Here is a 16,645-nt window from a genome sequence, read left to right as displayed (position 1 = left end):
GCATCGTGATCACTTCATTTGAGCAGAGGAAAGATAGATATATAGAGGCGATAACACACAATGTACCCTGCCCCATGGCATGTCTTATAGAACCTTTTCCCTTATAAAAATCACAACTAAAGGCCAAGTATACCAAGAGGGAGGAAAAAAATTTCGGAACCGTTTGACTTTGTTTTCAGAGATGAATGTTTTCCATTTTTTCTGTGCTCAAAAAAAAAAAAAAAACTCGAAAACTGTTTTGATTTTTCTACGCTATTTCATTTATTTTTCGAAATAGAACTAGAAATTTATTTCTATTTCTATGTCTATAAGGAATGGAAAAAAACAAGTCAGACTTATTTTTCAGTTCCTAGAAACAAGAGGGACAAAAATTGTGAAAAACCCACTACTTCACTCACCGTACCCCAACCTCAACCCATTGTTGAAACTTTTGGCTATCCAAAAGCGACGATTCCAACTTAGTTGTGCAAAGCCCACAGTTTAGGGTTGCCTTCATCCTTCTAAAGCTTATCTCCACAAAATATACATGCAACTCCAACATCGTGCCTTCACTCGTGTCTTTAATCCGATTACACTGCTGAAAATGTTTCGGGAAACAGAAAACTCAAACACCTTTTTTATAATTCCAAAAATCGTTTCTTAGCATACAAACGAAAAGTTGTTTCTAGATACATAAACAACATAAACAAAATTTAAATGGCTCTAAGGAAAAAAAATCCCAAGGGCAAGTTTGAAAATACCATTCTAAGGTGAAATTTTCCACCTCTACTCTTGACATTCCATTCCCTTGACTGTTACAAGGGGTTGCAGGTACTTGGCTGCAAAGTTGTGATCATGAGGGAGAGGGTTGTCCAAGTGGATTAGGGAGCATGCCAATGACAAGTGATACAAAATTTTGATACATGATGTAGACAGGTCATTTCATGGGAGGATGAGAGGATGACAGTTGCCATACTTGTTCATAAAACTTTTCCCATATCATAAATTAATTATGTGGCAATACATAGTTAAGGAATATAATTTGATTGAGATAAAAAATGGGAAAACTCGAACATTGTCTGCGATGTTATGTGATATTATAGTAACTTTTTTTTTTGGTAAAAGATATTATAGTAACTTATTATATATGATAACTAAAAGATCAAATATATCATAAACTAAGAGATAATACACAGTTGTGCAATTGGGCAGTACATATTTCTTAACTCTTAACTGCATATTAGGATTACCTGATTGTATACTGATATAATTGAACCATATTTATATATGGATACAGCCAAACGGGACAAGGAAACACCAATTGCTTGCTCAATAGAGGGTAATCTAGGTATTCTAAAATACTAGGGAATAAAGTGGAGAATAAGGAAAAAAAAGGTTCTTAGGAAGAGAATTTGAGTAATTACAGGAAAATTTTAAGCAATTGTTATAAATTTTAGGTGTGTTTGGTAATCATTCAGATTTATGGGAATAAAAAAACGGAATAAAGTGTTTCGTGTCAAATTGGTGTTTTTCAAAATTTTTTTTTGAACGAAAAGAGGACAAAAAACGCTAGAAACGCAAAATGATGAAACAACGAAACATTTGTTCTGTCTTTTTGGTTTCGTTTCAAATACAAAAAAGTGAACAACTAGGGTAATCGTTTTTTAAACAAGTTCACCAAACAATATTTTTTTGTTTTAAAACGACATTTTGACATAGAAACAAAAAATTATTTTTTGATACAAAACATCATTTCTAGAACTGAATGACTATCAAATGCTACACCTATCATTCACACCTAGTAAATAAAAATTGATTTATTCCTACACAAGTCCTACACCCTATCATTCACACCTATGGTGATTTGCAGTGCTCAATGGAGTATATGCCTAAGGGTGGGTCACTTGATCAACTCCTCTTAAGTGCATCGATGTTTGGTTTTGCACCAATTTCCTTGCTTTCGAAGAATTGTAACCTTAGGCACCTATTGACCCTTCTATGTGTCTATAATTGACCCCTATGTGGGTCTACTATGTTATTACGGAGGATGATCAGTTAGCTATCCAAGATTGTCGTTCCATGAATTGAATTGCAGTTATTTCTTTCCAAGATCATACAATAAAGAGCGACCTAATACACGAGGCTCCTACTATTATCAGGATTTGAGAGGGGCAAATGTACGTAACCTTACCCATTGCTTTGCAAGAGAGGCTGTTTTCAAGTTTTGTACATGTGATTAACATGTTGCAATAATCCAACGTAAGTTATTGTGCAAGAGACTCGCCCACTTCCAGGACCAAGTAGTGTGAAATACTAATAATGAGGAGTACATTAGCTATATAATGATAAAATGTCTACATCTATTTTACTGGAGTTTGCATAACAATATTGGGATGGGTATCAGATGCCGGCAATACTGATACTGATATCGACATGTATAAGCCGTACGGACTAACATTGGATAAAAAGCCATTTATTTCATCCGAAATGGATGTATGTATCATATCGGCTGATCCGTATCGATCAAGGTCGATACTGGTACCGAAAGGTTCGAGCTCGTCTGCGGCGTGCTTTTTTGGCGGAGCCTGGCAGAGCCAACTTGCGATGCCGACACGTGTATGGTGGATCATCTAATATTTGGTTTTGAAAACTCAACCGGGTCGACCAAAACGGTTCACCTCCTCTTCTTCTTCTTCTTCTTCTTGTCCCTCCTTTCCCTCTTCTGGTTGTACGAAAGCTTCTCCCATATCTCCTTGCTTTAGGCTATTCCCCTGATGCAGATCATGAGAAACAAACAATTCAACCATAATGAGAAATAAGGTTGATCTCAGTAGGCATAGTTATTGGATACTTTATTTGGGCAGTAGGAACCAGTCAACCACCACTACAAACCCCCAGACTAATTAATCAATGGTTATCTTATCTCCACCTCTTCTACCCTAAATTTAAGCAACCCCCACTAATCACGACTTCATCCAACAATCTTGAGCTGTGATAGAAGCATTTTGGCATCAACTAAGTCTGCATTATGGGCCTTTAAAGAGGGAGATAATCCATAATTAACTAGAAGATGTATTAATTTTTCAGTATCGAAAGAAAAAGGGCATTAGGGGGGGGGGATTGATCTGAAATGACTTTGCAATAAACAAAAAAACCCAAATTATTCATTAGAAATCTAACCATAATGTAAATGAAAAATATTTAATGAAGAAGAAGAAGGAGCATAACTGAATGGATAAACCTAGGTTTTCACTCGAATGGCGTCTCACGGTAAAGGCAGCAGCTCACCGCCTAGGCACTGCTATGAACAGAAGAGGGTAAGGAGAGAGAAGAAGAAGAAGAGAGTAAGGGTCGATGTGAGAGTTTGCTTCCTCCGAACAGAAGAGAGGACACAAAGGGCTCAATCTGCAGAAGATATGGGAGAAGCTTTCGTACGACCAGAAGAGAGAAGGAAGGGAGAAGAAGAAGAAGAAGAGGTGAACCGTTTTGGATGACTCGGTCGAGTTTTCAAAACAAAATATTGGATGATCCACCATACACGTGTCGTCCGCCAGGTGTCGGAAATGCAAGTTGGTTCCGCCAGGCTCCGCCAAGGAAGCACGCCGCAGACGAGCTCGATCTGTACCGAAAACGTCCCAATGACATCGTCATGTGAACTCTGCCACTTTGTCTTCCCGGCCTGACATAGATCTTTGGGTTCATGGGCCGAAGCCCATCAAGCCAGACTAACCAAATCCTAACAATTGCGAGACTGTAGTCAGGCTTGGGCTTTTTTAAGGTCTTGAGCTGGGCTTGCCCGTAAGATGAACCCCTTTCAAATTTGACCCAAGTTTTGGAGCAGTTCATTGTTAGATTCCTTGCCCACTAGGATGGCCTCTCTGGGTTAAGGCACAGTTTGGCAGCCAAGTTTAACAATGGCATATTTATGTCAGTAGGTCTATTGGGCCGGTAAAGCTTAGCCCAATACAGCTGTACTTTTTTCTTTTGCGTGAATAGTAAATGCAATAAAAGAAAGGGAAATACAGCCCAAGGGGATAGTTACAAACCCTATAAGGATACAAAAAACCCATAAAGTGCACAAATTAGGACCCAAATGACTACAAAAAACTTTTACAACCCAGTCCGAATGTCCAACTAGAGGGGAAGGACAAATTAGTCCGAGCAAGGAAGAAAATCACAAACCTTAACCCTAACATCTCAACACAACACAAAGAAGCACTGCTAGAGAAGAGGCAGCCACTGACGAGGAGTGTTGGCCTTGTGAATGGCCTTGGCTAAGAGGATAACTGGCCTAGCGAATGGGGTCTCCAAGGCAAAAGAATTGTATATGAGTTTGGACCTCACCTATCCAAATGACCCAAAATCTAGCCCATTTCACAATTGAACAATCGATATAGGGAGTACACCAATAAGAAGTGATGAAATGGTATCGTATATAGGGGGTAGATATGTCATTTCACATGAGGAGAGATAGAAAAGAGAGTGCTAGTGTACCCTCAGTGGTCGGATTAGAGAACATTTTCCAATAATAATAGCTTAAAACAATGGAATTTAAGAATAATTTACCACATGCTTATGGTCTTTTTTTTTTCAAGAAATACATATGAAATTATCAAGAAAAAACAGAACACGTGTGTTTCATGACTAAATATTGGTTGTTCATATAATAATAATGGTTATTATAATAATGTGCCACCGCCATCCTAGGAACTCGCCCCTCATTTACAATTCCTACCATTGTTAAGTTTGTCTTGAATTCATGACCCATTTTGAAGATTGACTCACTTCGACATATTTTGGTGACGATCCGAATGAAAAGTTTTTCTGAGATCTGTGATGGAAGCAGAGGGGTTGCCCAAGCCCGGAGCTTCAACCAGATTGACCGGGACCCGATGGGTCGACCCACAATTTGGAGTATATTATATACTATCGTCTTGTTGAGCAAGTCATTGTAATTTGAGGGGTTTTTCGAGTTAGGATTTCATGGCAAGTTTTCTCACCGTTGCGTGGGTGTAATCTTTCTTTTGCACAGTGAAACACCTTCTTCTTCGCCTGAAGATATAGCACACAACACCGGTGTGTGAACCTCATTAAATTTCTGTATTGTGTGGATCTATTTCATATTTTTCTTGGTGTTTGCTCTAACAACCATCACTCTCTCTCAAAAATATAGATAATATATTATCAGAAATTGAACTATTAAATGAATTTCTTATTCTTAAACAAAATCAATTTCTTGACTAAGAATTTATTTGTTGACTGTCTCACGAAATCAATCTGAAAGTAACCCGAATTCAATTGAAACCAAAATCATACCAAATTAGCCCTAAAATAGGTAGGACTTACCCTATGGATTGGCAATGGGAGGCAGGTGGATCATGTGCCTAACAGAACCCATGTGGATAATTGTGGATGTACTTGATCTGGAGGATCAGAATCTCTAACAAATAGTCAGTCCTAGATACAACTAAAGATGGACTGCCCAAGTGTTTCTAGGTTGTTAAGTATGAATTGATAACAAATCTCATTTATTAATTGGGTACGTGTTTTCTATCCGTGAAAGGCCCTTGCATCTACACATAGGAGCGTACACCCTCAAACAGAGACACGATGGTCATTACATTTCCTTGTGTCTATGACACGAAGACCTCTCACGAAAAAAAAAAGATTTGTCCATAAAAATTTGTTTGACTGATCATCAATCACAATTTAATCATATATATATATATATATATATAAGGGCTTTCAAAGAGAAAGTCCTCATGATACATTCATGGATACTAATGATCCAAGATGTACAAATATGTTATTCAATAGCTAAACATGCCTACTTATATATCAACCCAACCAAAATACAAGGGGGAGTATTGAGGTCAAAACTGCCAATCGGAACAAGGGGGAGTACTGGGGTGTTGAACCAATTTGAATAATTGAAAGAGAGAGAAACTCCATCTACACCCCCTTACCATTTTTTTAAACCAAATCTCTAGCACTAGGTGCAGCGTTCCATGCTGGTAATATGTAGCTTTAGCTGCCATTTTGGCATTTCTTGAAACACCAAGGAAAAGCACAGAATTGTTTATTGCTATGCTTGTCTGTTATGGATTCTTTTCTTTTTTTTGGTAGTCTGTTATGGATTCCAAGCATCTGTTTCCTTCATTTAAAAAAGGCCAAATGTAAGGCATCTAGTGGATTACTGATTCTTTGGCTGGTTAGGTATTGACCTATCTTCTATTTTTTGTGAATAAAAAAATTATTATCTCAAGGAAAGAGATATACAAAAAGGCCCTGAAAGCTGGGGAAAAAGGAGAGATTTTACAAGAAAGACAATAAAAAAGAAAGGATACACAAAGCCTCAGATAAGGAGAGAAAGCAAGGGGGGAGACCTCTGGAGAAAATAATGAGCCTGTTTTTTGGGGATTCAACACACATTTAGGAGACTGTCGAGACTATATTGCGAATATAAATCTATAGAGTCCCAAATCTATCAGAAAAATCTAGAGTTTTGGATCCAATTTTTTGGATAGCAGTCCATCCAAATATGCTAGATGGAAGCCCAAAGGTAAGTTTACCCACAAAAAAATGGAAATAGTTTTGCCAGCGAAAGATATTTCCACTCAAATCCATTCCGTTGAGAAAGGCAAAGTCCTCTTTCACTTAGGCCAACACTTAGCCATAATCCCTTTCCAAACTAAAGAAGAGATGACATCTTCAAGAGTATTCAAACATTGACATCAAGAAGGGGAGGCCGGTATGTGCCTCTAAATACGGAAGGACTATGTTGGAAGGCAATATAAAAGGCCCACCAAACAGACACTAACCCAAACAAAACTAAAATTAGGTGCAAATTTAATTGAGTGTAACCAAGTGCGGGGGCTAAAGATCAACAATCCTTTAAGTAAGAGTAGAAAGAAAGGCAACATTAGTACGCAAGCGTGTATCATTGTTAAAAGCAATGGTAGAAATCAAGTGAAAAGGACCCTTTGCCCACTTCCCTTTCCTCGCCCCATAAGAGGAGTGGGCCTCATTCTTATTGACAGTACCATTACACAACAAGACTATACATGACCTTTAAACCAAACCATCTTACGGTATGGAAACAAAAGGGCCACAAACTCTTATGAGGTCCCATGCTTGAAGAAGGATACCAAACAAAGGCATCACCATAACCTGAGGGCCTTTTGGGTATGGAAGAAAGAGTGCTCGAAAGTGCAGTCATCAGGGGGAGAAAGACAGAGGGGAGCCCAACCATCATGTGTAAGATTGTCCATAACTAAGGGTTACTTACAAAAATCCATACTATGACTAGTTCTTGCTCCAACAATGTGAAGGAACACATCCTAAGGGTATCAATGGTTAAGCCAAAGACTAATAGAGGAATCATCATCAACCCGAAAGGTGACAAACCCAAAAGCAAGAGGGCGAAGCTTCAAGTATTGGCCTATCTTAATTAGCAGCATCCAAGGAAGATCCCTATAATCCTATATGCCTCCAATGTTACCCTTAAAGCAAACAAAAGTAAAATCAATTCTACCAACTGTGACAAAAGGAAAAGAGAAAAATCAATAGAAGCAGAAAAGGAAGAAGAAACAACAAAATAGGAGGGGGCTGGGATGGACTAATGGGTCTGAGACTGTTATCATGGACTATGGTTAGCCCAACCCATCCCCTTTCTGAGAATAAAAAAATGAACTATAAATGTTTTTTTAATGGATCATTAGACCAATCAATCAGTTTTTGAATTCTAAATTACTAGTTAAAGAAGATTTTTCATATAACAACAAAGTAAATTAAAATTTCTTTATGGGTATCATTCTTTATTTGATGAACATATCCCCCTCTCTCTCTCTCTAGCCTAAAATTTCTTTATGGGTATCATTCTTTATTTGATAAACATATTACCCTCTCTCTCTCTCTCTCTAGCCTAAAATTTCTTTATGTGTATCATTCTTTATTTGATGAACATATTACCCCCTCTCTCTCTCTCTCTCTCTCTCTAGCCTATAATTGAAGAGTGCACTTAACTACTTATAGACTCCCTAGAAGTCACAAGGCCCAGTCAAATTGGTAAAGATAATTATCTTTTGAGGCAATTAAGCAAGCCCTACCGAGGTCTACACAGTCAACTGTTCATCCTAGCCAGAAGATCAATCACCTAGGATTCTCAGTCACATCTATTATAGATTGGAGAAAAAAGGTAAAACAATTTTAGATCTATTAGGCAAAAGGGTCTGAAACAGTTTTGAATTTAGAACCTTTGATTCCCACTGTTGCATCTAGCAACTCACATAGCCATCCAAGGGTAACTCTAATCAACTAAATAAGAAAAATCCCATAAAATGGTGGTTAAGAAATACACATATAAAATGCTATTTACACATATCTTCTATATTAAAATATTAGATCAATGGAAGGAAAACAAACTTCCCCATTAATCTAAAGCAAATCAGCTCCATTGCCTCCATCTAATTACACCAAATACAAAGAAAAGGGAGAAGAGAGTAAATAAAGGGGGAAAAAAATGGATGAACCAATCCATATAAAACTTGAAAAAAAAAGAAAAAGAAAGAAAGAATCATCCCTGAGACCTCAACCAGATGTCTGCAAATTTGGTAAGTTGGAGCCTTCCAAAAAGGCCTTAGAGCTCATCTCTCTCTCATATCTCCATATATAATTCAGACCCACAAGAAGCTCTGTAATGGCAGCCTCAGTCTTTGCCTGGTTTGCAAAGTATAGTGTCTGAAAGAGAAGAACATTAGTCTTTGGTAACAAATTCTGCTGCTCAAAGCTTCTTTCATTCTGCCACTTAATCATATTATGAGCCAAAGGTGATAACCAACCCAAGATCCTCCCTAATGCATCTCTCCACTCTCCAGCGAGTACTGGGTCATTCGCCGAAAAGCCAACTCCTCTCAATCTAGCCCTCAGTGATACTCTAATACTAGTAGGCAACATGGCATAGAGATCATCCCTTGCATCAACACCAACCAATTGTGGTGATCTGATCATCTTCTCTATCACAATAATCAAATTTGAGTAGTGTAGAGCTAGAGCTGCTGCTCCTAAGGTACTTGGTGGTGGCTTAAGTATCTTTGAATCTGACTCCAAGAACCTATTCTGATCAGGTCTGGATTCTCTTCCTATGTGAGGTTTGGGTGAGAGCCATCCATTGAGAATCTCCTTAATCCCATCTGACTCCAAGGGCCCTGACACAAATTTACTAGTAGTAGTAGTATTGGTAGTTTCAGAAGGGTAAACCATGGCTGATACAGACAAGCTTCGAGGTAGATGAATCGCCGGCGGTCCAACGCCAAACACAACCTTAATTCTTGCTAGAATGGTGAACACTGATCTTGCAAGTATTGAATTGATAGTATCAAAGCTTCTCCCCCAAAGAGATATCTCTTTTAAGTGCTTCACTTCTTGTTTATGCCAAAAGAGCTTTTGTTGGAGATCAGCTATCTTCTTCTGTTTGATCAAAAGGTCAGGCTCCGTGCATTGTATTAATAATTTCTTCAAGCCATGCTCAATTTCCGAAAGCTCGTCCATCTCTTTACGGAGAGTCTGATAAATAGAAATTTACATAAGATCAATATGATGGATCAAAGAACAAGAACAATAGTAATAATAAGAGATTTTTGAATAAAACCAACCATGGTTAGTGTCACGTAACGATCCATTTTCTTTAGCTTCAACTCCATCTCCTTGCTACCCAAGACCCAGCCATTAGGGTCAAGTCCTGTGGAGGAGAATTCTTCAAACAAACGATCAAAACATTGGAGACCTGAATCAGGGTTGCAGCGTTTGCTGAGCCTTGACACAGACTTGGCTAGAAGCCTTAAGTTTTGAACCATCTCAGCACAGGCAAGAGATAAGAGGAAAGTATCATCGTTGGATACAATTTTGTGTACTCCCTCTAGAGATATGGATTCATGGTGAAGGCGATGGATGTTCTTTTCTGAAAGGGAGTGCCAAAGATGGATGAGTTTCGACATGAAACCGGCGATCTCGAAGGCGAGGACGCGGACATTTGATTTCTTGGTGGAAGTTTTATGTAATTTGATGGCGTCTAGACCATTTGAGACTGCAATCTTTACCTTAATTAGCCATGTCTCAAGAGCCATGGACTTGAAGGATAGAAGATGAAGATGAGGAAAGGGAAAGAAAGGGAAGTGTTTGGGGTGATGGGTTGTTGTAAGAGTAGTGAGAAGTTATGGAGGAGAGGGAGATGAAGAGAAATAATTGAGAGTAGAGTTGCAGAGTTAAGGACAAAAGAGTGTTATAAGAAGCAGATTTATGCTCGTGGGATGTTGAAAGCTTTTCAATTAGTCTTTGGAGAGAGAGAGAGAGATGAATCTCTTGGGGGTGTTATATATAACCTCTTGGAAGTATTTGTTTGTGTAGGAAAATGTTAAGATCGCATATTAGTTTATGGGGATGAGAAATTAATATGGATTGATATAGTTTTGGGTCTTCTTACCTTGTAAGTTGATTTATAAGGTTGAGTTCTTTCAAGATCGTAGCAGTGGTATTAGAACAATCGGTCCACGACCCAACTCATATTTTTATGTAAATTTCTTGACTTCAATTTTGGTAATCTTTAATTGTTTATTACAATCACTAAGCCGAAAGCCGGTGAATTTATATTAAGTAATTATGTTTGTTGGATTCTATTGAATAAATAAAAAAATAAAAATAAAAATTGTTTGTTTGTGTTCGTGTGAATTGGCATTAGAATCAGTGGTGAGCATATGGGCTCCACGTACGACAAAAACTACAATAGAGCTCACGCACGTGTGCCCTTCTCTCTCTACTCATTCTCTCTCTCCATCAATTTCTCGGTGGGTCCAACTTTTGAACTTCCCAATCCATTTCATGGTTCATCTAGAGAGAGAAAAAAAGGAAGAAAAGGTGGGGCAATCTGAATGATAAGTTGATAAACTCAATAGCGCGTGAGCAAAGCAAAGACGGGTTCACTGTTGGAATAGACTGATTGAACATGGGCCAATAGGCAAATTGCAGTTGCTTTTTTTTTTCTTCTTAATTCTCTTGGATGACAATTAATTGGATGGTTTAAGTAATCTGAATCGAATTGGGTGAACCGCCGCAACATCTGATGCTGATTTTATGAACCTTAGTTTGATTATTTCCGATTTTCATGTACGATCACAATTAATTGTTTTAATCATTGTTTCATTCTTTTACAATCTAGAATGAAGAAATGATAGTAACACGTCGTTTTATCAGCTTTATCATGTCTAGGGGAAAGAGATTGTGTAATACCTAAAAGTGACTTTGGACTAGAGAATTCAAGCTTATTCATGAAGAATCGTAGTAATTCCCCAATCTAAACAAAGTAATTAATTACTCTACAATCCAATGAAACACAACGATTACTTAGGATCAACTTGCGATTTGTGGCATCGTAGTAGAATCATTATCAATGGCATGTTGTGCGTTAAGTACAAAAAGACACTGCAAGCTTTGTTATGTTGGAGAAAGGAGAATAGCAAAAAACCAATGAAACTTACTTCTTGTATCAAGATCTGCAAGTTTATTGATTAATAAATAAATCATAAAATTTGGAAAATCTTTGCTTCTTCTTACTGATTCCAATTTTTAGGGTTCAGGTTGATTTCGATATGAAATGACTGAAAATCAGTGAAGGCCAATCCATGTCTAATTCTATATACTTGTCAACTTCTAATGAGTGTTTATCTACTCATCCATGTAGGGTATTACTCATTTGGAGGCTAATCTTATTGATATGATCAATTTTGACTAGTAATGAACAAACACAAGTAATTTTAAGCACTGGACCGGCCAGGCTGGTCTGACCCTAGTTGGGCAATATTTTGTGTTTTAGATGGTTGGACCAAATGGATTTAATTAGCTTAATTCCTCAGGACTCTGTTTGGATTTAGCCTACCAATTAATCATGATTACAAGAAGTGGGGTCATTTCTTACTGAGAAAGTGAATGATTCATTTTGACTAAAGAGAGTGGTGAAGCATCAAAGCTTCTTAGTTCATTGTATTGGGAATTTAGGGAAACCCATTAACTCAGAATCACATGGTTAGTGGGGAAGATTAATTACAATATTGCATTTTTGGGTTGGAATCAGACCTCATCAAGGCTTAGGGGTTCCCAATCTTTCACCTATTGGCTTATACTTGTTTACCATTTTAAGGGCAGTATTACTAGATCCTTCTTGACTTGTCGGAAGGAGAAGGGCATCCTCCCTACATCTATGTATCTTGATATAAGTGTCTTAAAAAAATCACTGTTCATCTCCCCTTTTCATCCTCTCTTTGTCTTTGTTCAATCATTTTTTTTTACCTTGTCCTCTTTTGTCTTTTTATCCATCCAAGAATCGAAGAAATAAAAGAGTAAAAAAGAAGAGGGGGGAAACCTTCCATAAAATTGACATGTGGATACCTCGGTATGATGACATTTGTCGTTCATTTATTGCATTGTTAAAATGCTCTAACTAAGAAATAATGAGAGAAAGAGAAAGAGAAAGAGCTATGTCCGTCTAACATTCGAATGTCCATATGTACATAATACATGTTTTCAAGGGTGCTATGACAAGATGGTCTTGCCTCCCTGAAAATAGAGATTGTGTGTGAGTTAGAGAACGTTAGATGGACGAAGCTCCTCCTCTATAAGAAATTAAAGTAAAATCTAAAGGGATAAAAAAAAAGTTTTTAAAATTTATTTAACGCAAGGATGAAAGAAAAAACAAAGTTTTCAAAATCTATATCATGCAAGGTAAAAAAAGGTTTTCAAAATATTGAAAATTATTTAATGTAATATTTATGTGAAATAACATGATTTATCGTCACGGAAAAAAAATTATATCTTAAAAGGCAAAAAAAGAAAGTTAATTACAACTTCTTAATTCCCCATTTTGATTACAATAAGATTTTCTCTACTCTAAATCAGCCTCCATTAGTAATTTGAATAGGAACTAACATCTGGTGAGGTCATTTTCAATGTGAAGAATCTAAATTACTGAGGTAATCTAATCATATTACTTAATTTTTTGGTGAAATCTGATCATGTTACTTGTTAGTATGAGATGGGTATCTTCATCTACAAATTTTCTTGTCAGGCTGCAAATATCTTCATCTATAGATTCCTATTTAGGATGAAATTTAGATCAGAGAGAGAGAGAGAGAGAGAGAGAGAGAGAAACTCATCCATTAATTATTTTAATCAAGAGTTATCTCTAACATAGAATGAAGCCTTATACAAGCGCAATCCTTGTGGCTATTAAAGTTTAAACAATCTAAAACTGTCAACCATGCTAATTATGATGCCTCCACTTGTAGCGAAAATGGCTTTCCAATTTGCTTTTGTAAATAGTTGACATCACTAAGAGGAAGAAGAGTGTATATGCAAGTGATAATTTATAAAAAACTCTAGACCTTATGTATCCAAAGAGAATCATTAACAAACATATAAATATTTATAAGCACCACAAGAAAAAAAAAAGGGTTTTAGCCACTGTAAAAATAAGAGAAAACCATCTCCGTGCTTGTTTATATCAGACATGAAGAGAGAGAGATATTCTTTTATACTATTATTTTGGATTTGATTTTAGGGATACAATAAGAAGGCAAGAGCATCCGTACACCCAAAATTGTAAGAGTACAAGAAATAGTAGTAATAGTATGATAGAATGCAAAGTAATATTTGAAAATATGAAACAAGGTACATGGTACATGGTACATGGTGCATGGTACTTGAAAAGATTTGCCACCAAAGAATTTCAATTTTCCAATCAGACCCAATTAGTACCTCAATGACCTGATCTGCTAACATGGAATCCACTTACTCTTCATTGATACTAATTTTGGTATCACTAACAATATTATGACATTGTTTATTGTAGTGCATCCATTTTCCTAGGCTTAAATCATATGGATGACAATATGACAAATGGCATGAATAGGAACAACAATCGTGTGCGATTGTCCACCAATCGATTTGCTCGAACCCATTAATCGATAATTTGCTTTCCGAAATGAGCAATCCAAGAAGATAAATGATGAATGTGTGGCGCCCATTCAGTAGGGATGTGGCTGTGAAACCTTAACCACCATGAATTTTTAAGGTGGGAGCACACCTAATACTTGACAAAGCCAAGATCCACCTTTGTTACTCAAAATTGGAAGATATCCAAGTGGCATTTTCTTAGTGGGCCACTGTGTCCATGACTCCTAGAAGGAAGAACCCGTATAGATTTTCAAACCCCAAGAAAAAAAAAAGAATAATGGAAGGCTCTTTTTTTGCTTGGCCTTGATCACTTCCACTTAGTCTCCAATATTTTCTTTCAATGTTCCCCACCATGATGGGGACCTGAACCTACATTACTTGGATCCCACTTTGTTATAAACTCTGATTTTAAGAGATGAAGAGAAGGGGTGGTTTGAAGTGTGAGAAGAAAGAATAGTGAAATATGCTTTCTTTTCTCATATTTGTAAGGAGGGTTCCACTTTATGTGGACATGGTACCTTACACACACTTTAGAACCTCGTAAAGATGCTCCTTCTCCTACTACTGGTGGACTCTCCACACGTGGAAGCCATCATTGTACTTACGTGGAAGACTCTGATATTCCACTCACACGCATGACACACGCGAGTTTACATGGAGACATCAAAGGGAGAAGGAATATTGTTTGGGAAAGATTGTCATGAATCTCTTGTTCTACCTTGAAGCCTTGCTTGACTGCTAATTGCTTATTCCTAAATATTTCATAATAAAAAAAAGATCCCGACGACACCGGAGAAGGAATTCTTTCCACACCTCACATAATGAGTCATTGAGCCCACACTAACAATCTTACTTTTCAGATAAAATGGGGAACCCTTATTGAACGAATATGTCTCCCACACTCTCATTAGTGCAATTTTCCACCATGATGTTGTAGAAAACCTTCACTAAGAAACGAAAAACTGAAAAAAATATTTAAAGAAAATAGCTTTAAGCAATGAACCCTGATTTTGAGTTGGAGCATGATGATAGAAAGGCATTAAAATCCTTCACCAGAGGTTAAATCCAAGAGCTTGCAAAGAAGCACGAACCCATTGAAGGTGCAGGATTAGCTTCTTCTATAGTTCTTTATCCAAGATTATGGTCTATGCTATTGCTCCCATTTGTTTATCTCTCTCCTCCCATTTGGGAAGGAGAGAGATGGACAGAGGGAGCGTTGATGTAGGCCGTGCTCCTTAAAAAAGAACATTTTCCCTTTAAAGTTTCATCAGTACCTCCTTCCTTGATAATATTATCAATTATACAATTAAAAAATAAAAAACTTTACACCAATCATACAATTTTATAAGTTCTCAAATACTTTAGCATTGCCAAAACTCCATCATTAGGAGAAAGGAAGAAAAAATATTATCTTCATCCTTTGCTTTTTCCTTCATTTCTTTATTATTTTCTTTTTTCATTGAAGGCCTTTTTTGTTTATCATTTTCTTTGTCCCTTGAAGGCCTTTTTGTTTGGTGTGGAGTTGCTCTGGAGTCACCTTTGTGCGTCTGTGTCAGAGAGAGAATGAGGAATCTAAAGTCATTAGGGTTTTTTGATCATTTCCCAACTATATCATTTATGAAAATTAATTTGTAACAGCCCATGACAAGGATTAGGGACACTTATGATTGAAAAAAATTAAAGGATCACTACTGTGGGGGCTTGAGACATCATTGATGAACCGTGTCTTTGTTTTGACCTAGTCAATTGATCCTCTCTTACAAACAATTTATACCTCCATTGTGGGTATTTTGACTGTTGTATGAGAAGGATAAGAACATAATAAAGACATAAGAAAGATGCCCCCTTTTATGACTCATTATGATACTACCGTTTGTACCACACGTGGTGGTATGGAGCTTTAGGGACTCAAACTCCCAAGTCAATTTTTTTGGTTAGGAAACTCAAATGCTAATTCAATTAAGAAATTATTAATAATTAGTTTCCATTTTTATGACAGTGTTCGAAAATTTGGGAAACATTAGATTCACTGGAAAATTGTATAGCATGCTTACTTTCTTAAATAAATAAATAAAAAAAGATAACTCAAGGAAAAAACAAATTATTTTTTTTCGCGACTTTCGCATTAGATGGCAAAGTAATTCGTTTGGACTAAGTCATATGTAAAAAATTTCAAGACTTTATTTTGACACTTAGCAATTCTTATTTGGATAAATATGAGAAAGAAATCTACCTTGTAGTCTACTCTGATCACCAAATTTTAATCCCATCTAACGTGACACATGGCACATGGCACAATAATGTGTCTTTGTAATGTACGATTGATCTTCCAATATGTATGATAGTTTCAACAATTCCCTTTCTCTATATTTCTTCCAGCTGCTTAGCCTGTGCAAGTATTTGGTTCACTTTTCAACCCTCTAAAAAATTAAATATTTGGTTCATTGCTTTAGGTATTAAGCACTATGGTTTTCAACCTGGTTTCAATTTCAATCAATCTATAGTTTTAACTCCGTTGTAATGTTAACTGGTGACCTAGCTAGAAAAATTTTGGCCATATTTGAAAATTGACTAAGAAATGAAAGATATTGGAAAGGGACTTGTGCACAAGAGAAGAGAGAATCTCTCCCTCCAACGATCAGTAAAATAAGAGGGGGGGGGGGGG

General features: G+C 36.9%; 1 protein-coding gene and 1 long non-coding RNA gene across 2 annotated transcripts; both read right to left on the bottom strand.

The window, feature by feature from the left end:
- Positions 1 to 2,272: 2,272 nt before the first annotated feature.
- LOC122087543 lies at positions 2,273 to 3,452 on the bottom strand. Its single transcript, XR_006142764.1, has 2 exons — positions 3,208 to 3,452; positions 2,273 to 2,750 (listed from the first exon to the last, which is right to left on the bottom strand). It is a non-coding gene; the product is annotated as an uncharacterized LOC122087543 (long non-coding RNA).
- A 4,744-nt stretch (positions 3,453 to 8,196) lies between these two features.
- Positions 8,197 to 10,334, bottom strand: LOC122087380 (protein PSK SIMULATOR 3-like). The gene is made up of 2 exons (XM_042656486.1): positions 9,633 to 10,334; positions 8,197 to 9,543 (listed from the first exon to the last, which is right to left on the bottom strand). Exons 1-2 carry the CDS (start codon positions 10,101 to 10,103, stop codon positions 8,569 to 8,571), a joined length of 1,446 nt encoding a protein of 481 aa, XP_042512420.1. The 5' UTR covers positions 10,104 to 10,334; the 3' UTR covers positions 8,197 to 8,568.
- Positions 10,335 to 16,645: the final 6,311 nt, after the last annotated feature.

The sequence above is a fragment of the Macadamia integrifolia genome, chromosome 8, assembly GCF_013358625.1.
Source record: "Macadamia integrifolia cultivar HAES 741 chromosome 8, SCU_Mint_v3, whole genome shotgun sequence".
NCBI lineage: Eukaryota > Viridiplantae > Streptophyta > Magnoliopsida > Proteales > Proteaceae > Macadamia > Macadamia integrifolia.
Note: the sequence above shows the minus strand (reverse complement) of the source record. Positions and strands in the feature narration are given on the sequence as shown.